At 38.6% G+C, this 26,647-nt stretch overlaps 1 protein-coding gene and 1 long non-coding RNA gene across 2 annotated transcripts; one reads left to right on the top strand and one right to left on the bottom strand.

Moving 5' to 3' along the window:
• Positions 1-3,003: 3,003 nt before the first annotated feature.
• Positions 3,004-4,382, top strand: LOC125195177 (bidirectional sugar transporter SWEET14-like). Its single transcript, XM_048093363.1, has 6 exons — positions 3,004-3,056; positions 3,145-3,181; positions 3,271-3,481; positions 3,561-3,722; positions 3,843-3,962; positions 4,104-4,382. The coding sequence occupies exons 1-6, from the start codon at positions 3,020-3,022 to the stop codon at positions 4,380-4,382; spliced, it is 846 nt and encodes a 281-aa protein (XP_047949320.1). The 5' UTR covers positions 3,004-3,019.
• A 19,535-nt stretch (positions 4,383-23,917) lies between these two features.
• LOC125193307 lies at positions 23,918-26,153 on the bottom strand. Its single transcript, XR_007171560.1, has 3 exons — positions 25,864-26,153; positions 25,016-25,106; positions 23,918-24,184 (listed from the first exon to the last, which is right to left on the bottom strand). It is a non-coding gene; the product is annotated as an uncharacterized LOC125193307 (long non-coding RNA).
• Positions 26,154-26,647: the final 494 nt, after the last annotated feature.

Genomic DNA, 26,647 nt, shown 5'->3' with positions numbered 1-26,647 from the left:
CATTTGAGAATAATCATAGTTTGAGCAAGGTTTGTTGGAGATTTAGGGATTACAAGAAGGAATACAAGAAGAACTGAAACGAAAATTACAACGGAAAATTCGAAACTAATGAACCGTAAAAGGAAATAGCCGAGTCGAGGAGGCCTCTTTCCGCAAGACGAGATACGCCCCGGTAGTGCTCTTCGGATTGGCGTTTCGTCCCCAAAGATAAAACGGCTACGTCTCTGATGAAGCAGCACCGCTATCAGCAGAGCTCCGGCGAACTGGATGGAGGAGAGGGCGAGCTTCGACAGAAGAACAATGCAGAGGGAGAAGAGAGTGTATGATGCAGAGTGTATTCTAGGTTTCTGATTCGAGAATGCTAGAATGGCTAGCCTATTTATAGGCTCAGTCCACTGCAGGGGGTCAACGGCCATAATGGCCGTCATTAATGGTAGACCGTAAAGGTCGTCGGTTACGAGCTGTAACGTTCGGGCGTTACAAGCCGTTACGCGCTCAGAGTTAGAGAGGCTGATCTAGAAGCTTACCGTGGACTATCACGTGTCAGCCACGTTGGCTTACCGTGTCATACTGACGAGGTGGCATCCCGCTTGGCTCGCTGACGTGGAAACGGTGGTGGTCTAAAAAGAACTAGACCCACTAGACTTGGGCCAAGCACCAAGCCCACGACCAAGCCCAAAGACCAATTGCCAAGATCCAAGGACAAGGACACGAGGCGGGCGGCGCGCGCGTGCGCGCGTGTGGGCTCTTACAGCCCATCTTAGTCCACTATAATTATTACATGTAATAATCCTTCTTATTAAATACTAGTTTAATAAGGTTGAAACTTTCAATGTGGGATAATTAACTCTCTTAATTATTCCCTAATCTCCTCTCATAACTCATTAAGTTTGCAATTTTTGCACAACTTTAAATAATTATTTCTCACTCACCGGGAATCGGATTTGAGAAAATAAATATACCACGGTCATCTACTCCGAACGTAGATCGACGCTATATCATTTAATTTTACAAAATTAAATGTCTCGTTGAAATTATAATTGGTCAAAGTCCATTGACCGGACATAGATTCCAACAAGGTTCAGAGTGCTCCTGATCTTGCGGTGGAGCAGGGTTCTTCCGATCTAGGCATCCATCTTAGAAAGTTAGTCTTCAATTTCCGTTATCGTACCTACTAAACAAAGTTAGACATTGAAAATGAATTGAAGTTATCACCGCACCATATATATACTCAAATCACTCGTGTTTTTGCTTAAAGGTGGTTTAATTCAAGGCTAGAAGAAGACTCCCAAATAATTTACCTTGGAGAAACTAGTGTGAATGTCTACACGATACGGAAAGACTTGAATTAACATTTAATTATTGAAAAAATAATTTGTTAGTATTAATTAGATAACATAATCATAATTAGAGTTAATTATTTAAGCTTCTTAATTACATCTCCTATAATTTATTAATTTCAATTAAATTTAATTAGTGAATTTAAATGAAATTCAGAATAAATAATTAATAAAAATAAAGAAATGTATAAAGAGAGGTGGGTCCCAACTCTAAGTATCAACATGGTGCCAATGACCTGATAGGACTATTGCTTGAAAAATTGAAATCTACTATTGGTATCACGCTATAGTTATCCATACATTAGTGTAGGTTTTTTGATAATCCACAAGAACAAAAACATTGGTCGTAACGTTTTATTTTATTCTTTTCCGTTTCCAATGTTAGTAAAAGGCAGTGAAAAGATCTCATAAAGTATAAAATGCCGTAAAAAATTATAGTAAGATTCATGGTGGCACCTGTCGATAAAATAGGTAGACATTTGTGCCACAATTAATCGAGATCGCAGTCAGAAAAGCTGGATGATACTTGATATAGCGCAATAGCATTTGCTGATGACATCTCATACTAAAATAATGTATGCAAAAAATCATTATACGAAATGATAGGGCAGTCAATTGAGTGATTAAGGTCTAATTATGAGATTAGGCGGCAGTATTATGCACAGATTTTACTTCTATACTGACATATAAGCTAATTAAATTAAAAATATTAAAGATTCGCCTTTAGAGCGTTTATTATTGTTTGGAAACCCTATAAAATAATTGGAAGTTAGCTAAGTGCTAACTCCACTGAATAGTTTCACATAAATATATAAAAAAAAAACTCCACTGAATAGTTTGATTGAAAAAGAACGGACTTCGATGATTTGAATATTTTATACTAATATATTTTCTCATTTTCATTTGATAATATATATTTTTTCTTTTATTACCCATACTCACCGGGACGAAAAATATAAATTCCAAGGTAACTAAATAGGGTATATATATCAAGGATAATTGTAGTTTAGTTTTCATTTTGGCAAAGAGAGGGAGTATAATTTTGGTACGGACAGGGAACAATTAGGGGCAATGGGAGTAAAATCTATATACTCCATTTGATTGGTAATTGGAAATCTAGGCATAATATACTTGGTTGGAATGCAACTAATTGAGAAACAACTTGAACATCATTAATACCAACAAATCTAAACCATCTATATATAAGTATAACACGTGTGCATTAACGTTTGAGCTCTTAAATCATTAACGTAGGCTCAACATAATTTATGTATACACATATAATGTTTGTTTCTTTTACTAAATTTAGGGAGGAAAGTATGGTGGGTTTCCAATAACAGCTTAAACTCTAACGTGGCATGTCACTCAATAGTTAATCATCTAGGACTTCGTAGGCAAGTTTAAGTAAAATTTGTCGAGGTGGCAAAGCTAGAGTATTTTTTATATGTTAAGATCATATATTTTAAATATCTTTTGATCCGTAAATGTGTCAATGGTTGAGACATTGGTTTTAAAATCTGCACTCATGCATCCATATTTTCTTTATATAGCCCTTCACGAACCATCAAATCTTCACACAAAGTTTGTAACTCAAGTACTTTCTTTCTCCTAAATCATTGTTGCATACTACTAGATATATATAGTGAGAGAGGGAGAGAGAGAAGGTTGATCTTTTCACCATGCAAACTCCAATTATATTCGTCTTTGGGATCTTAGGTGAACATAACTAAAATTTGAATTTCTAATTTGCATATCTAGCAACTTAAAATGATGAGTAACACATGATTTCATGTTGATTTTGCAGGCAACATTGTTTCATTTCTGGTGTATCTATCCCCAGCGTAAGTTAATTATCGCTATGTGTCACGTTAAATCTACTCTACATATAGTAGTAGTATGTTTTATTGAAATTAATTTAATGTTGTGACAGCCCAACATTCCATAGAATTGTGAAGAAGAAATCAACCGAAGGGTTTGAATGCGTGCCATACGTGGTTGCATTACTTAGCAGTATGCTATGGATCTATTATGCAACTCTCAAATCAAATGAGACTCTTCTCATCACCATCAATTCCATTGGCTGTTTCATCGAGACTATATACATCTCCATTTATATCATTTTTGCATCCAAACAGGCTCGGGTAAGTATGGAGCAGTTCCCACAAATTAAATCAATAGCTAATACTTACATTAATTATTTTATAAATGTTGGTTTTGCAGCTAAGGGCTATCAAACTAAGTCTGGTTCTTGACATTATTGGGTTCGGCTCGATTCTATTGTTTACACTCTTTTTCCTAGAAGGACCTCAGCGAGTTGAGGTTCTCGGATGGATATCCGTAACATTGTCTGCAAGTGTGTATATCGCGCCTCTAACCATCATGGTAACTTTCCTTTCCGAAACGTCCCTAGCTAAATGAGTTTTTTTTTTTGGCAAACATTAGTCTTTTATTTTAATCTCTTTTCACTTATCTATTTTATGAAAATTCAATTTGGGCATGCAGAAGCAAGTTATTCGAACAAAAAGTGTAGAGCTCATGCCAATCTCACTCTCATTAGCTCTTCTACTCAACGCTGTGATGTGGTTTTTCTACGGTTTACTGCTCAAGGACATCTACATTGCAGTAAGTTCTTGATTTATTATCTAGAATGATATAATAAAAAAAGGTTATAAGTTTGATTAAACAGCCTAATTTATAAATTAAGTTTTTGTCAAATATTTCTACACTTGTAATTTTAAACTTGTCGTTTGATTTCTTTTCTAGGTTCCTAACACGGTGGGATTTATATTTGGACTACTCCAAATAATTCTGTATGGTATTTACAAGAACAGCAAGATAGACTATGCTGAAGAACATAAACTTCCAACTGCTATCAAGCCCGAAACGACGTCGAATTGTGAGCAGATACACCCTGTTTGCTCTCCACCTATTAAAGACGACCAAGATTTGGATATTACTGTTACAGTCGCAGTCGAAAATGGGGGTGAAAGCGTTGTGGAGGCCCAACAAAGCACTGTGGATTCTCACGATCAGCCTAATTAATCAAAACTAAAATTGCTAATATCACATATGATTAAAGGTGATAACTGATGACGGCCCTTTTTCATGAATAAGTATAAATTAAGGTTTAGTGATGGGGCGCCTTAATGCTTTGACGGTGTTGGATAAATTTTGCTGATGTTGCCATGTAAAATATCTCATGTTTCTTTTTCATCTGATGTTTTGTAAATTTTGTGGTAAATCTAATAAATAAGAGTAGGACTCTTTGGCAGAACTATACTACACATATATTAGTTCTATAGCTCTACGGGAATGGCTTATGCATGGTAGAGTAATTTTTACTTGAAACTTTCCAAATCACAAATTTGAAAATAGGAACATATTCTAATATTATACTATGCAAGTACTGGAAATGGCAATATATCTAAACTAAGATATATATACAACGAGCAGCGTCAAGAATTTGGCGTTGAGGCCCAATCACAGCTATATATTAACAGTTTTAGTGTATTAATTTTCGGCATCGGCATCGGCATCGGCATCGGCATCGTCGGAAGCACGAAATGAGTAGTAGGGAAATGAGAGACATGGGTAATAAGAGAAAAATAATCAAAAGATGAGTAATAGAAACTAGAGATACATACAACGGCTATCGTTAACAGCAGCGTCGGTATCGAAAATGCCAATAGTATAGGGAAACTGACACTGAAACTATTGTAACTGCTATTAATAACACCCTTTCTTGACAGCTAAACAAATAATACCAAAAAAATTATACTCCCTCCGTCCCACAAAAGATGTCACACTTTCCTTTTTAGTTTGTCCCACAAAAGATGTCACATTTCCCCTTTTAGAAAAAGTTCTCTTTCATATGAATATAAAAGTTATATTTTCTCTCTCCATTTAACACACAAAACAAAACCTCCTAAAATCTCGTGCCGTCCCACAAGTGTGACATCTTCTGTGGGACAGAGGGAGTACTATAATACTCTCACCGTCCACAAAAAATAGTCTCATTTGTAAACTACACGGTTTTTAATGAGAAATTGATAAAATAAGAGAAAGAGGGTAAAGTATGAAAGAAAGGAGAAAAAGTAGGTTAACTATGAGAGAAACTTTCCATTTTTAGAATTAATGTTATTTCTTTGGATATTCTAAAATGGCAAAATGAGACTATTTTTCATAGACAAAAGGAATACGTAGTATTTCTTTTTTCTAGACATGACTATCAATAAATTACAAACTTTAACATTTCATTTAGATCATTTTTCTAGACATCTTCAATTGAAGAACTTGATAAAAAAAATAGTGAATAAAAAACTGGAAATTTTTTAGAATAAAGAGATCATTATCATATAATTTATGACAAATTAACATTAGATTTCAGAGATCATTACCATATAATTTTGAATTGAAAGATTCATATATTTATGGTACATACTTATAGGAGTGTGAGTGAAAATCATTACTCCACTCAATAAATTTGTGATCTTTAAAGATCAGTACTTCGTGATTTTTGTAAAAATAATCATGAAAATTAGTAAAGAACAAAAAATACATGTGTAAACTAGAGATATGGGAACTAATTATTTAATTAAATCCAGAGATTTAACTACGGAGATGTAGAAGTGTGATAGCTCAATCACAAGTTAAATAGCATGAAGATAATAGAGTCAAAGTCATCAAGGTTCAGCAGCCGTCAGATTGTTTTAGTTGCTGAGATTAAGTCCTAGCCGTAGATCTTAATAGATGAGAGAGGGTTTATATTTGACTACTTTTGTTTAGAGTGTAATTAGCATATACGACTCTCTGTTTTTCCCCAATTTGTATTCCCTCAATTTGTCAAGATTCAATCAAAGATTTCTGTGCATTTTCTTTTAGAATCCTTCTGTTCAAATCCGATCATCATTCTAACAAATTGGCGCCGTCTGTGGGAACGAACTCGCAAGGTTGAGGATGGCTTCAAGATTCGAAGCGGAGAAGTTTACGGGGAAGAATGATTTCAGCTTGTGGCGGATGAAGATGCGGGCTATGCTGATTCATCAAGGCTTGTCAACAGCTCTAGATGCCGATTCAGATGATGAGAAAGCGAAGGAGGCTCTGGATGAGAAAGTAGTTGCAAAGAAAGCTGAAATTGAAGCGAAGGCGCACAGCGCAATCGTGCTATGTTTGGGAGATAAGGTCCTTCGGGAAGTAGCGAAGGAGACTACAACGCGGGGCATCTTCACCAAGCTAGAAGGTTTGTACATGACCAAATCTTTGGTTAATAGGTTATATATGAAACAACGCTTGTATTCTTATCGTTTCTTGGAGGATAGAAATGTATTGGAGCAATTAGAAGATTTTAATAAGGCTGTGGATGACTTAGAGAATATTGATGTCTCCATAAGTGATGAAGATAAGGCAATCTTGCTGCTAAATGCTCTCCCAAAGTCGTATGATCAGATGCGAGATGCAATCTTGTATGGCCGAGAAAAGACTATCACCTTATCTGAGATCCAATCAACTCTAAGGTCAAAGGAATTACAGAAAGGGGGCTACAAGGGTCAGGAAATTGTGGCTGAAAGCCTAAGTGTAAAGAAGTTTAAATCCAAGAAGTTCCAGAAAAAGGAACCTGATGCAATGAAAGGCTCAGGCTCTGTCTCAGATCAAAAGGAAACCCGATCATGTCACTGGTGTAAAAAGCCAGGACACCTCAAGAAAGACTGCTATGCTTGGAAGAAAAAGCAGGCTCAAGGTGGAGGAAATGGTGGATCTAACTCCACTGAATGTGTTGATTCGGTTGAGACTGCAGAGGTGATGAATGTCATGGAAAATGGGCTTGGTGGGGCTTGGATTATGGATTCAGGTTGCAGTTTCCACATGAGTCCTAATCTGCATTGGTTTGAGGATATTGAAGAAAGCAGTGGGATTGTGACTCTTGGTAACAATCAAGTGTGCTACGTTAAAGGGATAGAATCAATCAGATTTCGTATGGAGGATGGATCTGTCAAAGTTTTAAGTGAAGTCAGGTATATACCTGAAGTCAAAAGAAACCTGATCTCACTGGGGATGCTAGAGAATAAGGGGTGCACTTTCAGCTCCTCAAATGGAATCATGACTGTTACAAGAAATCAGAAATTGTTGATGAAGGCTGAGAGAAGAAATAGCCTATACTACCTGCTGGCTGAAGTCAAGATTCCCAAAAATGGTGAAGTTAATAGCACAAATGGGGATAGCATCAGAATGTGGCATCTCAGATTAGCTCACCCAGCTGAAGGCACAATCAGAGAATTAATCAAAAAGGGAGTAGTGAAAGGCAGTATACAAGAAGATCATTCTCCTTGTGAAGACTGCATTCTGGGGAAATCAAAGAAACTCCCGTACCCCAAAGGTAAACATACTTCATCTTCACCTCTAGATTATGCACATAGTGATCTTTGGGGTCCATCTCCGGTGACTTCTGTTGGGGGTGGAAAATACTATATGAGCATAATTGATGACTATTCGAGGAAGATGTGGATATACATTTTGAAAGATAAGTCCGAAGCATTTAAGAAATTTACAGAATGGTGCTTGGAGGTTGAGAAAGAAAAGGACCATGTTCTAAAGTGTTTGAGAACAAATAACGGCATGGAGTATCTTTCAAAGGAGTTTGATAGTTTCTGTAAAGAAAGGGGAATTAAAAGGCATCGAACAGTACCCATGAATCCACAACAGAATGGGGTCGCTGAGAGGGCCAGTAGAACCATAATGGAGAGGGTAAGGTGTTTGCTCTCATCTTCTGGATTGGATAAGAAGTTCTGGGCCGAGGCTGCATCCACAGCTGTGAAATTGATTAATAAGTGCCCTTCTTCTAGTATTGGTGGAGATACTCCAGATCTCAGGTGGTATGGGAAGCCTGGAAATTATGATCATCTCAAGGTTTTTGGCTGCAAGGCCTATGCTCACTTCAAGCAGGGAAAATTGGAAGCAAGGGCTATGAGATGTGTGATGTTAGGTTATCAATCTGGGGTGAAGGGGTATAGGTTATGGTGCATTGAACCAGGAAACCACAAAGTTATAATCAACAGAGATGTAATATTCACAGAAAATGAAATGCCTTTCAAGAAGCAAGATGGAGTTGTTTTTGAGGATCAAGCTTCTGGGGATAGTGGATCTGAGGTGGAGTCAGAATAACTTCCAAGAAATGAACAAAGTATATCTGATCAGCAACCTCAAAAGCAAGCTCAAGAACAACCAACTGATTTGTCTGATTATCTATTAACAAGAGATAGAACAAAAAGAGTCAGTAAGCCACCAGCCAGATTTGCTGATTCAGAGATGCTTTTCTTTGCATTATGTGTTGCTGAAGGAATAGAGTATGGAGAACCATCGAATTACAGAGAGGCATTACAAAGCAAGGAATGTCAGAAATGGATGCAAGCCATGATTGAGGAAATAGAGTCCCTACTTAAAAATGGGACTTGGATCCTTGTTGATAGACCAGATGGGAGGAAGATAGTGAGTTGTAAATGGATATTCAAGAAGAAAATTGATGCAGCTGAGATTGATAGAATCAGGTTTAAGGCCAGGCTTGTGGCGAGGGGGTTTACACAAGAGCAAGGGATTGATTATAATGAAGTTTTCTCTCCCGTTGTTAAGCATACTACCATTAGAATGCTACTAGCCATGGTGGCCAAGAGAAACTGGGAGCTAGAACAGTTGGATGTGAAGACTGCCTTTCTCCATGGTGGACTTGAGGAAACTATATACATGAGTCAGCCAGAAGGCTTCATCAGTCCAGGGAATGAAAATAAAGTTTGTCTACTAAAGAGAAGCATTTATGGGTTGAAGCAAGCAAGTAGGCAATGGCACAAGACATTTGACGACCATATGCAGAAAGTTGGCTTCATTAGTTCAAGGTATGACTCATGTGTGTATGTCAAGAAAGTGAATGGGAAACCTGTAGCATATCTGTTATTGTACGTTGACGACATGTTGGTAGCTGGGGTCAACAAACAGACAGTTCAAGAAGTAAAAGATGACTTGAGCAGAGCTTTTGATATGAAAGATCTAGGGGCTGCCAGAAGAATCTTGGGAATGAGTATAATCAGAGATAGAGCAAGAGGAAGGATTTGGCTGACTCAGTCTGATTATATTTCTAGGCTCATTACAAGATTTAAGGTGGAGAATATCAAACCAGTCTCAACTCCATTAGGCCAACATTTTAAGCTCACATCAAGTCAGAAACCAAAGGATGAAAAAGAAGAAAGGGAAATGCAGAAAATACCATATGCTAACATCGTAGGAAGCATTATGTATGCTATGATAAGTACAAGGGCAGACATAGCTCAGGCAATCAGTGTGACCAGCCGCTACATGTCCTGCCATGGAAAAGAACACTGGGCTGCATTAAAATGGGTTCTGAGATACCTCAAGGGAGCAGGAAGTATTGGGATACTATTTGATGGAGGAAGAGAGCATGAAGGAGATATACTGAGGGGGTATTGCGACTCAGACTTTGCAGGGAATCTGGACAGTAGAAGATCACAGTCCGGATACATATTCACCATGTATGGCTCGACAGTCAGTTGGAAGTCAAGTTTGCAGAGTGTAGTAGCACTATCTACAACCGAAGCTGAGTTTATGGCACTTACATCTGCTGTTAAAGAAAGTTTTTGGCTGTAAGGGTTGTTGGCTGATTTTGGAGAAGTGCAGGAGGCAGTGGCGATTGGCTGTGATAACAGCAGCACTTTATGTTTGGCAAGGCATCAGACTTACCACGAGAAGAGTAAGCACATTGACGTGCGTTTACATTTTATTAGAGAAGAAATTGAGAAAGGGGCAGTGAAGGTTTTCAAGGTGGATACCTCTGAAAATCCGGCAGACATGTTGACAAAACCTTTGCCGAAAGAAAAGTTTCAATTGTGTTTGGATCTTGTAAAGTTGAAGAGAATGAAGGAAGAAGCCGGTGATTGATCAATCAAGGTGGATTTTGTAGAAGTGTGATAGCTCAATCACAAGTTAAATAGCATGAAGATAATAGAGTCAAAGTCATCAAGGTTCAGCAGCCATCAGATTGTTTTAGTTGCTGAGATTAAGTCCTAGCCGTAGATCTTAATAGATGAAAGAGGGTTTATATTTGACTACTTTTGTTGAGAGTGTAATTAGCATATACGACTCTCTGTTTTTCCCCAATTTGTATTCCCTCAATTTGTCAAGATTCAATCAAAGATTTCTGTGCATTTTCTTTGAGAATCCTTCTGTTCAAATCCGATCATCATTCTAACAGGAGATGTCATTATATTCGAGTCCAATTTAATACCAGCCCAAATAATTTATTCTAGTCCACTAGCGTTTAAAATCAAGTCTGACCAATTATACTTGAACTTGGGCTCTAGCATAGCCCAAACGGAATTCAATAAGCCCAAACAAAGAAGAAGCCCGAAATGCCAAATCCTAGCCCAATCGGACCGGTCTAGGTTACAAAACAGGATCACACAAATATTAGAACCTTTACGCCTTTCTCTCCACCACACACCGTCCCCCAGGCCCAGGCTATCTCTCACTCTCTCAGATTTTCCGGACAACACCACCCTCGGGTCTACCCTTCCATCACCGTGCTGCCGTTGTATTGATGCGCCATTTATTAACACTAAAATAGACTGCATTGCTAGTATGGTACAGAATATGGTCTTTCGGTGATCGGAACGTCGACCGCGATTGCATCTATTCTGACAGAGCTATTAGAAGGAGAGGATAGAGAAGAAGAAGAAGAAGGAGAATTTCGCATCAGTTCATTCATAAGGAAAAAAGTTTACATTCATGACCGGCTATATATAGCCGCTCATGTCCATGTCAGCAATAGAATAACCATCCTTACTAACTAACTGACTCAGCTAACTGCTTTTGTCCACGTCACACGCGTTCCATTTGCTCTATCTCGCCTCTTCCACGTGTTGCATGGCTCGAGTGACCTTTATTCTCGTTCTATCTTTAGCTCGATCCCTTTCTCATATCAGATCTCCCCCCATCGCTTAAACCTTGACCTCAAGGTTGAAAGTGAGGGAACTTCTCCTGCATGTCAAAAAGATATTCCCATGTAGCGTCCTCCGGAAATGAGTTTTCCCAATGCACGAGCACTTGTGTTGCCGGTATGTTTCCTCTCTTCACTAAACGACGATCCAAGTATTTAACTGGTTCCATGAATGTAGAGTTGCCCATAGTTGGTAAAGAGCCATGAGGTTGAGTAATTGGGCCCATCTTTTTCTTAAGTTGAGAGACATGAAAGACCGGGTGGATTTTTCTATCAGTAGGGAGTTGTAACTTGTAGGCGACTTCACCGAATTTATCGATCACCTTAAATGGCCCGAAGTAGCGCGGGCTGAGTTTCTGGAATTGTCTATCACGGAGTGTGTTTTGGCGGTAAGGTTGAAGTTTCAAATAGACCCAATCACCTAGTTGAAAGTGTCGGTCCGATCGGTGTTTATTGTGATGCTGCGTCATCCTCTGTTGGGCTCTGTTGAGGTGGTGTTTAAGAACCTCTAATATAGCTTCTCTGGTCAATAAGCTTTCATTAACATCATGTACTGTAGAATCACCGCGAAAATAGGGGATATGGATCATTAAGGATAGCCATATAAAGCCTCGAACGGTGTAGTCTCTATGGCCGAATGAAATGAAGTATTATACCAGAATTCGGCCAAGCTTAGCCATTTACTCCAAGCTGAAGGCTGATCACCACACGTACATCGAAGATATGTTTTAAGCAGCAGTTTACTGCTTTAGTTTGTCCATCCGATTGAGGATGGTAAGTTGTAGACAAATGAAGCTCCACACGTTGTAGTTTAAAAAAATCACTCCAGAATTTGCTTAAGAAGACCTTATCTCTGTCACTGAATAGTATTGTAGGCAACCCATGTAGTTTAAACACATGATCCAAGAAGGCTTGAGCCACAGATAAAGCTGTATAAGGGTGAGTTAGACTCATGAAGTGGGCATACTTGGTGAGACGATCCACAACAACCAAGATAGTAGATTTACCCTGAGATAGTGGTAATCCTTCAATGAAGTCTAGACTGACTTGAGACCAAGCTGCCTCTGGTATAAGAAGAGGTTGAAGAAGACTAGGGATGCACTATTGTCATATTTGAATCTTTGACAAGTGTCACAAGCTCGGATGAACTCTCTGATTTGTTTCTCCATGTTGACCCAATAAAACAGAGAAGAGAGGCGTTTATAAGTGGCTAGGACTCCAGAATGGCCTCCTGAACTCGAGTCGTGGAATAGTTGAATGATTTTCAACCTTAGAGTTGCATCATCACCTACCACCAGTCTGCCTTTCCTTTAAATCAACACACTAACTACCTACTAGAGATCATGTGTAGGATAATTTCTTTCGTAAGTTTTCAACTCTTGGGAAGCATAAGCAACCACCTTGCCTACTTGTATTTATACACAACCTAAACCACTGTGTGATGTATTACTAAATATAGTATACTCTTATTCTAATTCAGGTGAAATTAGCAAATTTTTTTTTTTTTTTTTTTTTTTAAAAACTTACATGGCATCATCATTCTAATTAAATGACACTATGCTGAAGTAGAGTAATTATAACTCTATACAATATTTGGCATATTCTATTCCATACCTAGAAACTTAAAATGATTATAATCAAGCGTTTTATGCAATAAATGATTTTTCTATAGAAATCCTTAATATTTCTATCAAGTAATACCACCTATGTACGTTATACATCAAATATATGAATAACTATAAACAATTCAGATCCACAACATATAAGGTAACATTATTAAAGCAAAAGTAGTATATCACTTTTACTTCAATATATTTCCGTAAAACTTACAATATTTAATCTTCACAGTTATAGTTCTAACATTCATTATCATCATATTTACACACATTAGTGTATTCATAGTTTTTATCCATGCACCAACCCGTATATAATTCAAAGATATTATTACATACCAACACATGTACCGATCATCTGATCTCCTCACATATCAACACAATATATTACCACATATGTTAATGCACATATTATCATATACATCTTGCCAAAGTATAGTATAATAGAAATTATCACATATATGCACTCACTTACCCCAAGTGTGCTTAACTATAAATATGGGTATACATGTTAAACAAAATGCACCCAAAAGATGATTGATCAGGTCCTCATATCATATCATATCTTAGTATTTCCTCCCATCACACAGCACATCACATATACTTCATCCCATCATACCATATATCACACATCACTTCCATCCAATCACACTGTACGTCACATATCTTTTCTCCCATCTCATCATGTATTTCATATCAACACTCATTTCCAACACATTCCAATCGACAAAATAAAATCTTCACGTTTGCATATTAACTCACCAATTATCACACAATCTCATATATATAATATCATAAACATAATTCAAGAACTTAGACTGCACCATTGTAGAATGACTAATTAAATGAAATTAACCAAAGTCATAACTCTTTATTTATTTATTTATTTATTTTTTCCAGAAAGTGACGCTACTGAGATTTGAGCTATGTGGAGTGGCCAGTTCCACACGACTACCTTCTCAGTCACATTGAGACTACGTCTCATATCTTAGTTACATTTACCTGCACATAAGCACAAAAACAAAACATATATGTTTTCACTGTCACACATATCTTTCAATTTTCATTTAACTTCGATCAATTCTTTGTACTCTATTTAAAACCATGTTCTGGCAAATTAATTTTCATATATGACAAACTCAACTTATATGATACATGCAAATAATGTTAACAAGATGAAAAATTAAAAGGACAAGGTGGACATCCACATGATAAAACGACGTCTAATATATACTAGTCTAATTATCGTGACAACTGCATAAATTAGTATAGATATATCTCATATTACAGCGTGGTATGTTTCGACATATATATCACATTTGGTTCAGTCCTAGATAATTTACAGCAATATGGGCACAAGAGTTGTCAAGGTATGTAAAATCTCATCTTGCCTCATAAATGGAGCATCAATGGAGGTTAAAGGAACATTCTCCAACTTAGAAACCTATATATGACTGGAGGCTCCGTCATAAGTCTCTCGAACTCGATTAAAATGACAACTGTGTCAAGTCACGAACATATCAGATCCTATGTGGCATGCTTCTATACCTATTAAAGAAACGATCAAAGCCTAGAATCGCCTGGACCTAAGCTCTGATACCAAAACTGTAACACCCCTTGCTCGGTTAGTTTTAACCGAATAAGTGACGTCACATTTCGGTCAGATCGATAAACAAAACCTTTCTATTTAACCTGCATAACTTTTTTTTTTCTTTTGCAAACACTCAACACATAATACTATTATATGAGTAATCAAACCTGTTAACACAACCATTTACTACTATGCATAACAAAATAATGTTAACTTGTTTAATAAGTATACACAACCTTACATACAACTAACTATTTACAATCAAAAGCTACCCTAAGCATGCCACGTGAAAACTCCCACTTTATCAGCAAAAAGGAGGGTAGTGACTTGACACGTGCAGCTGCCCACTAGCGAGATCACTCGCTTCTATACTCTGTAGAAGGGAGAAGGAAGGGGGGTGAGCTTCAACAAGCTCGTAGTGTAAACGCATTCCATAAATCAATCTCGAAAGACTTCAATCGATATTACTTACAGAAATCAAATTATAACTTGGAATGCTACTCAGTACCTATTCATTTTTCAGTTCATAAACTAATATCGTTTCCCAACACTTTATATAATATCTCCTAAACTATTTAGATCAATTACGCAACAACACAATATATTAGTCACATGATACTTTTAATAGCAACCATTTACCATCTGTTAATCAAAAGCATATGGCACAAAGTAACATATATCATACAACTATCAATTCCTTTCATTAATCAACAATATGCTTTAGGAAAACTATTTAGATATCCAAGGCACGAAACATCAATTCTCAATCAGATATCGCATTCATATCACATTCAACCCCAAATTATGCTTAGCGATGGACACGGGTACACGGACACTATAAGTAGCCCGATGAGGGCCTCTGTCATGTATACATCTGGGTGAGATACTATCAGATGTTGTATATCTTTCGTATAGCCTGTCATAAGGCATCTGTCATATATTACCCGTATAGGGATCATATCAACTATCAACATATCATATGGATCATCGCTTCGGTTATCCGGAAGACGAATGATCAAACATGTGTGCAGTACTGCTGTCCTATGGCATGCCAACTATACCCTGTGATTCGCTCAAGCAACGGGGCATAACACAACTATTTCATATCAACTTTCACATTATTCAACACATATAACTATTTAATTCACTTTGCATATCATATATCACACCAATTCACAATTTCAAAACGTAATTCCCACATCTTACCTTTCCATATCTCGTTTATGTCATTAAGTTATACCATTCACACAATCATATTTAATCTCTATTGCGCAAGCAAATAAAACATATAAAACGTAGCAATATGTCTCGAAGTTTAAGGGATTAAACTCTAGAACACGCGTACACTACCTGTACGCGTCACAAAAACGCTATTACTTTCTTAGTCAACCATGGATGTACCCCTTTCCCCTATCGCTTGTGCTTGCACTCGGTTCACCTAATTTTTCAAACAATCACATATACAATTTATAAATAAACACAAGAAAAAGCGAATCATCACATCTATCTATTTCAGTTTGCATATTCTTTCCTTCATCACAACTAAGCCAAATAAAACATATATACAAGTTAAAACATTTCTAACTTCATGTACACCAAAAAGAAGCTAAGAAATTCGATAATACTATTCAATAGCTTCGGAAAATGAAAGCTATAACCGGCTGTCCCAAAAATATAAGCCTCACAATTCCATTTTTCTCCATAAAACAAACTTAATTAATTTTAAAAATATGGGACAGCAACTTTAATTTAAGATTAAACTCAAAACTTTGACATCTTGAAGCTAAAACTTCAATTCTAAACCTTTTGATAACAACCAATATCTAAACCCCTTTCACCAAATCCTTTTTGATAATTTCCAGCTTGTTTAAGCATCAATAACCAACATCAAACTCTACAACAAGATCAGCCCCAACATTATATAATATCAAACCATCAATAAGGTAGCTTTGAAACCCATGGCAAGAGCATATGGTCACAAATCATCCCCAAACTTAGCTTTTTCTATCACTTTCATGCTTAAATATCATAGCATACTTCCAATTGCATAATTCCATAGCCAATTTACACAAAAGCATCACAACACCAAAACCCCCAAACTCAAGAACCCTAATTTCGACTCCCACAACAAGAAGCAAATCAAATTAACATCATTACTATGCTTAGAAACAAGATTAAGGAGTTTATGGAGGAGTCTAACCTCTAATTTCAACTAATTTGCAAAGCTAAGTGAAGGTGGATTTTCAACTTGAGCTCCAAAATTAAGAGGAAATAGGAGGAATTGAGAGCTTGGATTGGTGGTGTGTGTTACATGATTCACGGTGGTGTGGCCGAAATATTTGCGGTGGCTGATCGGAGAGAGTAGAAGGCTGTTGAAATTTTACAGAGAGGTGGGAGTTTGGCGCGGCGGTCCACTGCCGGAGAAACAGACTCTCTGGACTCTAACGCGGCGACCGTCGGCCAAGGTGCGGAGGCCCGCCGGAGAAAGGTGGCGAATCCGAGATGCCCTAGATTTGCTCCAAGATTTACCGTATTTTTATGATCTTTTCCTTCTACAAAAAGGAATGACTTTCCCCTATAAATAAGACCTCAAGCTTCATCAAAAGAAAGAGCTTCTACTTGCAAAATAATTCATAGAGATCAAAAGCTAGAGTACTTCACTTGTGCAAGGATTCAACCTACGGGTTTTATTTGCTTTAGTTTTATGTTCCAATTGTCTTCCCTTCAATCTATGTGTTTAGCTTATTTCATTATGTGTAACTAAACTCATAGGATTCTAGTGATGTGTTAGTAACAACTTTGGTTATACAATTCCAATTTCTACTTAATATCCGTTTTGTTTTTACTTTGTTTCTTCCCTAAGTAGTTTTGATGCTGCATGATTGAGTGACACAATCTTGTATGATTTAATATAGCTTAGTTCATAATTGTGAGAGAGTTCTAGCGAGTTAGATTCACTTAGTAGACGCTACAGTTAGCTCCCCTTAAAACGGCACTGTTAATTGAGAGTGAGGACTTTTCAAAAGTCTTAGGAGCTTTATGGAGTTACGTGTTAGGATTGACAACCCTAATTTTGTAATCAACGTTTGCATCGCATGAGCATAAGCTAGGTGACTCGTCCTATCAAAGTAATAACTGTGCTAGGGTATTGTAGTTTTGAATTTGTATAACCATAACTATGAACGCACATCCCTGGGATTCCCTTATCTGTATCGATTGTCTCTGTGTTTTGCTTTCATTTAGTTGTTAATTGCTTTTAGTTATTTTCAGTTTTCAAAAGTTCCCAAATTCTCTTGTTCTTCCACATAGTAATTGAGTTCTAGTAGAGGATAGACACTTTGTGTTTGCCTTCCCCGTGTTTGATATACGGTACTGACCTTTAGAATTCCCACCTCTTTGTGTTTACTACTTTGGAATTTAATTGCTTTCAGTTTTTATTTTTAGTTTTTAATTTGTTTTTGTTTTTGATTCTTGCAGGTTTTGTATGCGAACGCGCTCTGGGAAGGACAACCTAGAACCGCTCGATTTAGAACTTGAAAGAACTCGTAGGAAAATAAGGAGTGAAAAAGGATCAGGATCGATGGGTGACAAAACGGAACTCGAAAAATTGCAGGAGATGGTCAAGATGTTGATGGACGAGAGAGATGCGGAAAGGGCAGCCCGAGAGGCGCTGGAGAAAAAGAACAAGGAAATACTACCCGTGATGAACATGTTCAATCATGCGAATACTGTTACTTTTCCCGAAGGCCCTCGTATTGATGCTAATAACTTCGAGTTACGCATGACCCTTATACAAAGGGTCGAGCAAACTCCTTTTGCAGGTAGGGCCATCGAGGACGCCAACCGCCATCTCTCCAAATTTGTGGAAATCACAAACACGCTCAAGTTAAATGGTGTCGACGACGACGCCATAAGGGTAAGACTCTTTCCATTTTCATTAACTGATTCTGCTAAAGAGTGGTTTGAGTGTATGCCCATAGAGAAGGTTTCCACATGGAAGGACATCGTAGCTGCCTTCCTCGACAAGTACTATCCACCAGGCACAATATTGAAGCTGAAAAGCAAAATCTTTCAGTTCATCCAAGGCCATGACGAGCCCCTCTATGAGGCGTTTGCTCGTTTCAAAGCTCTCCTTCGAAAGTGCCCTAACCACGGTTTCACTGTGGATCATCAGGTAGGAATCCTCTACAATGAATTTAATGAAAAAATTTGTGCTATGTTGGATTCAGGGGCAAACAGAGGCTTTTTGAGAAGGTCGGGTGAAGATTCCATGGCAGTGATCGAGGAATTCGCCACCAATAGCAGGGAGTGGTCGAAAGAAAGGCACAGCATGAAGAGGATAGCTGCAATTGAAGAGGCCGATGAAAGTTCTTTTGCGAAGGAATTGACCGAACTCAGAGTTAGGGTGGACCAAATGGACACATCGAGGAAGGAGGATCTGATTCCACCAACCTCCATCATAGCGGTCTCTAAACCCGAAACTCCTGCCCCGATAGTGGAGGAAATCAACTACATGCAAGGAGGCGGTTCCAACAGAAACTACAACAATAATTATCGCCCTAATCAGGGGGCGGTAATTTCAATAATTATAATGGAAACCGACCTCATCCTAATCTCTCATATTCTAACAATAATTTCTTGCAACCTCCTGCAGGATTTAGTGTTGGCAAATGAGGAGTAGTTGAAACAACCAAAAAGGAGGAGAAGTATGACCAATGAATCACAAGGATCTTGGAAGTAATTACACAAGATAGAAAAATTAATGATACCAAGATCGGAGTGGTTGAAGCTAGGATAAACAACCTCGAGCAAGGAATGAACACGATCTCAACTGCCATAGCAAACATCAACACTCAAATGGAGCAAATCCAAAAGAAGTTAGATGAGGACAGGGCAAAGGCAGCCGCACGAGTGGATGACATCAACAAGAAGTGGGTGGCAAAGCAGAAATCTGGGGACTGCCCAGTCGCCGGCGGACCGCCGCCACCACCGCAGCGGGCCGCCACTGAAGCACCGAATGGAGTCTGCCAGACGCCGGCGGACCGCCGCACACCCCGCGGTGGGCCGCCACTGAGACGGCAGAACCACCTACTCAACAGGGACTCGTGCGGCACAATGGGATTGTGCTACCTTTCCAACCAAAGAGGAAGTTTAAGCTCGAAGAGCAGTTCAAACATTTTTTGAACATGTTTTGTAAATGTTCATACTAACATTCCTCTAGTTGAATCGTTGCAGGAGATACCTAAGTATGCAAAGCTACTAAGGGAGGCGGTGATGAGGAAGAAAAAGCCAACAAAAGCCGACCTTAAGCTACCGCATCATTGCAGCGAGATCATCCAAAAGGAAAGGGCAGTGAAGCAGAGAGATCCGGGCCAATTCATTATCAGATGCCGGATTGGAGAGGGAAAGGTTGACAAGGCCCTATGCGATCTAGGATCTTCCATCAATCTCATGCCACTGAAGTATTACGAAAAGCTCAACATTGGGCCGCTCAAAACTTCAGACGTGACACTAAGGTTGGCCGATAACTCGTCCATCAAAACTGTAGGTATGATTGAGGATGTCTTAGTTAAAGTCGATGATTTTATTTTCCCCGCCGACTTTATTGTGCTTGACATGAAAGTAGACAAGAACGTCCCTCTAATCTTAGGGAGAGATTTTCTTGCCACTTGCAAAGCTTTGATTGATGTAGGTCGTGGCGAGATCACAATTAGCGATAACTATAGCCACTCCACCTATAAGATCGAGAGCGAGATGCTCAAGTTTGAGGAGGCAAAGCGGGTGAAGATGGAACGACAGTGCAGGGCAATTATGGTCACGGATTTGACAAAACCCCAAGACCCATTTGAAGTGGAGGATTCTTCTACCTCCACTATCTACATTGTCAACGAGGTAAGACGTTCTCCCAAAAAGAACGATACTAACCCCTCTACCTCTATTCCGTAGAAGAAGAAGCAAAAGAGGAAGAAAGCACCCAAGGAGGACCCCGAGATATATGTTATCAAGACCAATAAGGGGAAATACAAATGGTGGAAGAAGCTAGGGACCAAGTTGCTCCCTATGCCAATTTTCAACACTCGGGTCGCTGATCCGCCCAATTAGTGGGCCACTTCAAGTCGAGCTAACGACTAAAAACAAAAGCGCTTGTTGGGAGGCAACCCAATTTCTTTAGTTTTGTTCTTTTTGTTATTTTCGTTTTTCTGTTTTTTTAATAAAAAAAAAAAAATTTGACGAGTGGCGGTCGCCGCACGTTTGTTCACATGTGCAGGTTAGGTCGGGCCTAGGGCAGGCTTAGGGCGGGCCGAGGAAACCGCTGGACGGGCCGCAGCGGCCCGCCAGGACAGCGCCATTTACGAAGGCCCGTGCGGCGGCCCGCTACGCAGCATACGGCGACCGTCGCGCAGTCCAGAAACGAGAAGGCTCTTATTTAAGGTATGTTTTCCATTCCTTTTCCCATTCCTTCTCAAATTCCTTCCTTGCACACAACCCTCACCTTTATAAATCACCAAAATCACACACCCACACTCTCATTCTCTCAATTCTCTCCAAGTTTAGAGTTCTTCTTCTACAATTCTCATCAACACAAGGTATGAATCCTAACTCAATTTCTGAGCTTTGTTTCAATTCTTTCATGGATTTTGGTTTATATTGGATGAATTGTTCGGTAGAAACTCTTATTATGTGATGGGGGATGATTGTGTGTGCTTATTTTCAAATTTCCATGGTCAATTTGTGTTTTGGTGGTGACTTGAAGCTTGGTGAATAGTGAATCCCTCTTGTTTATACTTGTTAATATGTTGTAATCATGTTCATAGCATTGTGAGGCTATTATTACTTCCATGAATTGCAATACTTGAGAATTTCAAAGAGATTGTTGACATGTATTGATTTATTGTTGATACGTCTCTGCATGGGGATGAATTCACGTTGGGGGATGGATTTTTTGTCCTAGTTTGGATGATTATGCTCTACATGTTTACATGCTACCATCTAGGATGCATGAACCACAAACTTGCAACTAAATGTTGATTCTTTGTTATTGCTTATAAGAGTGCAAGTTTGGGGGAACCTTTGATTGTCCATTGGTTGGTATAATTTTTAAGTATTATAATCTTCTTTTGTAGGACAATGGGATCAAAGGGAAAGCCCGAGAACGCAAAGAACTATGGCATTAGCCTTGCCACGGACGAGCAGAAGGCTATGTGGAAGAAGTTGTCGGCGCGAGAGACGGCGCCCTCGAGGTACCCCCACGATTTCCCTCTCCAAACTTTGGGGATCGCGGAGGACTTTTGGGCGTTATGTGACGTGGGCGACGGGAACGGCCTTCGATACATGTTCGAGAGGAAGTGGCCGTCTTTCAGGAAGTACACTCTTGAGTTCCTAAGCTCGTTGAAGGTCACCAAGGACCGCCGGCAAAACATCCCGCTTAGCATCGATTTCCGCCTAGGCAACCGATGGCACTCGCTCACCATGGAGGAACTTTGTGGAGTGTTCCATTGCTTCGACCCCAACCCCGAGGCCGACAATGACTACGACTTTGACGAGGTTTGGGGTGCGATGACGAATGAGCACGAGCACGCCGCGGGCTATGCCAAGTCTTCTTCGATTCGCAACCCCGTTTTGAGATACCTCCACCGCGCGATGACCCAACTCATGTTTGCTAGGGTCGATGGGGGAAGTGTCTCCCAAATGGAGTTGAATGTGATATGGTGTCTTCTCAACAAGAATGGATTCGATTATGGAACCCTTTTCACTATCTATGTGGACCGGATCACGAAGAAGGATGGAAGCGTTATTTGTTGTGGAGGCTTGATCACGGCGATAGCCGAGCACTTGGACATATCTTACGCCCGGTTGACGGAAGATGGCGGGGAACGCTTTATCACCTATGAGGTGCTCTTCTCGGTGGGGCTATTGAAGACCGACTATTGGGGTCAAGGATTTTTCCTACAAGTGGCGGGTGATCACTTCCCCGTTCCCATCCCGCAGTTGACTAAGGTCGATGTTTGGGCGAACCAAGTCAATTGGAAGCTCAACACTTTGGCTCACCGAAGAGCCATTGAGGCCAACCCCATCAATGGGGAGTTTAGGAAGAGGAATATCCCGGCTCGCATCCCCATCTTTGAGGCCGAGGACGACTCCGCTTATGATGCCATTGATCACTACAATGAGGAAGGGGAGCACTCGCATGCTCAAGAGAGTGAAGTGCCGCCGCCACCGCCGCCCCAACATCGCCAAGAAGAAGAGGAAGAGGAAGTAGAGGGCCATCGCCGCCAAACTCGAGCAAACCGCCGCCGCGGAAGGCCGAATCCCAATGACGAGTTCCAAGCGAACACCTCTGCCCAACTAGGAGATATCTACTCCTACATGCAAAACGTGTCCAACACTTGGGACACCCGTTGGGCGGAGCAACAAAGGGAGAACGCCTACAACCGCCAAGGATGGACGGCTCAAGGCGATTGGCGCACGGCGGAGCAACAATTTTGGGAGCAACAACGATTGGAAGACGTGCATCGCCGTCAAAAAAATTGAAGAGCTCCAAAGGATGGCCGCCGAGGCTCGACAAGAGCGCCAAACCATGAGTGGCGACATCCCCTATCTTATTGGTGCATTCGACGACCTCAACGCCCGTTTCCCTCCTCCTACTCAAGATTGAAGAAGTCAAGCTCAATGACTTTAAATGAGCACTTGTACCATATTTTTGGATGTTTTAAGACATTTTTTTTTTATTTTTATGTTTTTGACAATTTTTGTTTTAATTTTAAGTATTTTTGGTTTTAGTTTAATTTTTGTGCATTGAAAATTTTTCGCAGGGTCTGACCTCTTTGTGGCGACCGCCACATGCGCTGCGGCGGTCCGCCACCTGCTCGCTGGAACAATCTGTTGCTGCGCGGTGACCGCCGGACATGCCGCGGCGGACCGCCATCTGGGCACAATTTCCATCGCGATTTTTCAGATTTTGCACCGTCAGGCCTTGACTCGAAATTTTTCAAGGTACGTTTTTTTTCCAGTAGTTTACTCACGTCCCTACCGACTCTACAAACTTATTTTATACTTTCTTGTAAATAAGTTTGGGGGGATGAAGTGGTGGACCGTGAGTTTAGGTTTTTGTTTTAGGGTTTTCTTTTTGTTTTAAAGTTTTTGCTTTTGTTTTTCATAACCCGTAGGAGAATTTTGTGTTCTTAAAATGTTTGCTTGAATCCATGTCGTGAACTTAACATGAAAAACTTAGAAACACGTATGCTTAGGGACACACTTTAGATCGAGTTGCCGATGACATTACATTCCATCCATGTTTAAGTGTGGCTTTGTAACACCCCTTATTCAATTTATGAAACCGAAGAATTGGTGTCACATTTTGATACTGCTCAACCTCTTATTAAGAACCTGACTTTCCGCATGTATATATATATATATATGTATGTATATTTTTTTTATCACACAGATACAGATAGATACAGATACAGATACACACTCTGTTATAGAATTAGCAACATGCTATAACAAAAAAATCTATCCAACTATACACGTCTATAAATCCTCAACTAAGCATGCCACTGTAACTTTATCGACAAAAGAGATAGTAACTAGACACACGCAGTGACGCAGCTGCCCAACTAGTGAGATTCCTCACTACGATACTCTGCGAGAGGAGAAAAAGGGGTGAGCTTAAACTCGTTTTGTAATCACATTTTAGCATATAGTCCCTAAAACCTTACATCGATATCACCATTACAAAACAATAACTTTGTTACCTGAAAAGTCGTACACCATCTATTTATATTACACCTCTCAATCTGATAGCAATCAATATGCCATTTCATATAATAACAATCTTGTCAACTCACATAACAAACCTAATCATGTAAACAAATTTCACAATATAGAGCAAATATAACATGTTATTACATCAACTTTAGCACTCTATTTTATCAACCTACGTAATGTAGTTTGAGATAAAGTACCTGTATCATTTTCAAATAGATTCATATCCATCCCTAAATAATTCCATCAAATCAAACAACCAATATATTCGTTTATAAATAAGGATTACTTTCAGCAATGATATGCCACAAGTTAATAAAACCATACATGCCATAACTATAGCAAAAAATATAGCATATCATTCAGACAATTTTTCACTTTATAATTCATTCAACACAATATATAGCTTTTGAGATAATCACTTTGCATATCATAGGCATACTCACAATTTTAATATACGAAACCACCAATATGCACCATCTTACCTTTCAATATCACCATTCCTGTCATATCACTTAAATAACGCAGTCCACAAAAACATTGATCACTATTCAACTATTCCACATTATCGCAAGGTATTTACCAAAGTATCATATATTTCAAATATATCCTTAAGCTCAATCGCACAAACATATCAATCACATAAACAACACGTAGTAATACTTAATCAAAATTAAAGACATTAAATTATAGAATACGTGTACACTACCTGATTCATGCCAATAAAACTCCTTCTAAATTATTCATCTCCTCCAAGATCTTGTCATTTCATTTGTTACATGCACTTGAATCTGGTTTGCCTACATTTTTAAATAAACACATCTATTTAACACTCAAATCACAAATCAAAACCAACTTCTATTTCTCTTTTACCTTATTAAACTAGAACTTGAGTTTTCATTAGCTCGTAACACAAATTCTCCCCAAAACAAATTCATTAACTCATATATAGCAAGTTAAAGCACATCTAGTTACTTTTACATCAAGAAAAAGAAGAATGATATGATAAGGCTAAACAAAAAAAACTCTAGGAAAGAGAGTATACCGGCTGTCCCAAAATCATAAATCCTAAAGTTCCATTTTTTTTTCTCTACAAACTAAACTTATTTAGTTTTTCACATGTGGACAACCACCACACTTTACAGTTACTCCCAATCTATTGACATTTTAAATCTAAAACTTTGACCAAAATCCTTTTGATATCAACCAACATCTGAACCTCTTTCACCAAATCCTTTTTAGCTTATAATTATATTAATAAACACCACAAAACTTCATAACAAGGTAGCACCAATATTATGTAGTATCAAAATCATCAAGAAGATGTCTTTAAAATTCATATCAAAAGCTTATGGTCACATACTATTTCCAACATCAGATTTTTCATCATTTTCATACATATTATATCATAGCATAGTCCCAATTGCATATTTTTAAAGCCAATTTACACAAGATCATCAAAACTACAAATCCCCAATTCCATGAACCCTAATTTTCGGCTCCAACATCAATACTATACTTAGAAACAAGATAAAAGAGTTTATGGAAGAATCTAACCCCCAATTATAACTATTTTGGATGTTGGGTTAAAGTGGGATTGAAACTCAATCTCTGTAATGGAGAGAAACTAAGGGAAATTAGGACTTGGGGTGAGTTATGTGAGCTTCTGGTATCCCAGTGACTTCGCCGGAGAGCTCAAGCGGCGGGATGCAGCTGAACGGAGAGAGAGAACATGGACGACGATGATATTGCAGAGAGAGGGAGAGAACGACGTGGAAAGAGAGAAAGGAGAGTGAGAGGGATCCAATTTTCATTCCTATCTCCAACTCTCTTTTTCTATTTTTAAAAAATCTTCTTTTCTTTTCTTTTAATTCTCCACATGACATGTTCCCTTACTACTATTTATCACTATCTATTAATTTCCATTTCCTTACAATTCTTTACTTTTTTTTCCCCCCCTTTTCCTTATCTTTTATTTCCTCACAGAAAAATCAATCTCTTTCCTTATATTACTTTTATTTTCCACATGTTGACTATCATATGCATATAAACATCCACAGAAGAAAACATATGGAGTACTAAAATTATAGATTTCCCAATTCTATTTCTAATTTAATTTTGGGATACTACAACTCCATTTAGTCTTCATATTGTTCAATGCCCAGTCAATTAGTCGAATAATTTTTCATATCAAATTATTCGACAAAAGTCCTGATTGTTTGATTTCCTAATAAAATAAAATAAAATAAATCAATTTCCGTCTAGGGTCATTTTTGGGATGTTACAACTCATCCACCCTAAAAATAATTTCGTCCCCGAAATTCCATCAGATTCACATAGC

Source organism: Salvia hispanica, chromosome 6 (genome assembly GCF_023119035.1).
Source record: "Salvia hispanica cultivar TCC Black 2014 chromosome 6, UniMelb_Shisp_WGS_1.0, whole genome shotgun sequence".
NCBI classification, from domain to species: domain Eukaryota; kingdom Viridiplantae; phylum Streptophyta; class Magnoliopsida; order Lamiales; family Lamiaceae; genus Salvia; species Salvia hispanica.
The sequence above is the reverse complement of the archived record's forward strand: the minus strand, read 5'-3'. Positions and strand labels throughout refer to the sequence as shown.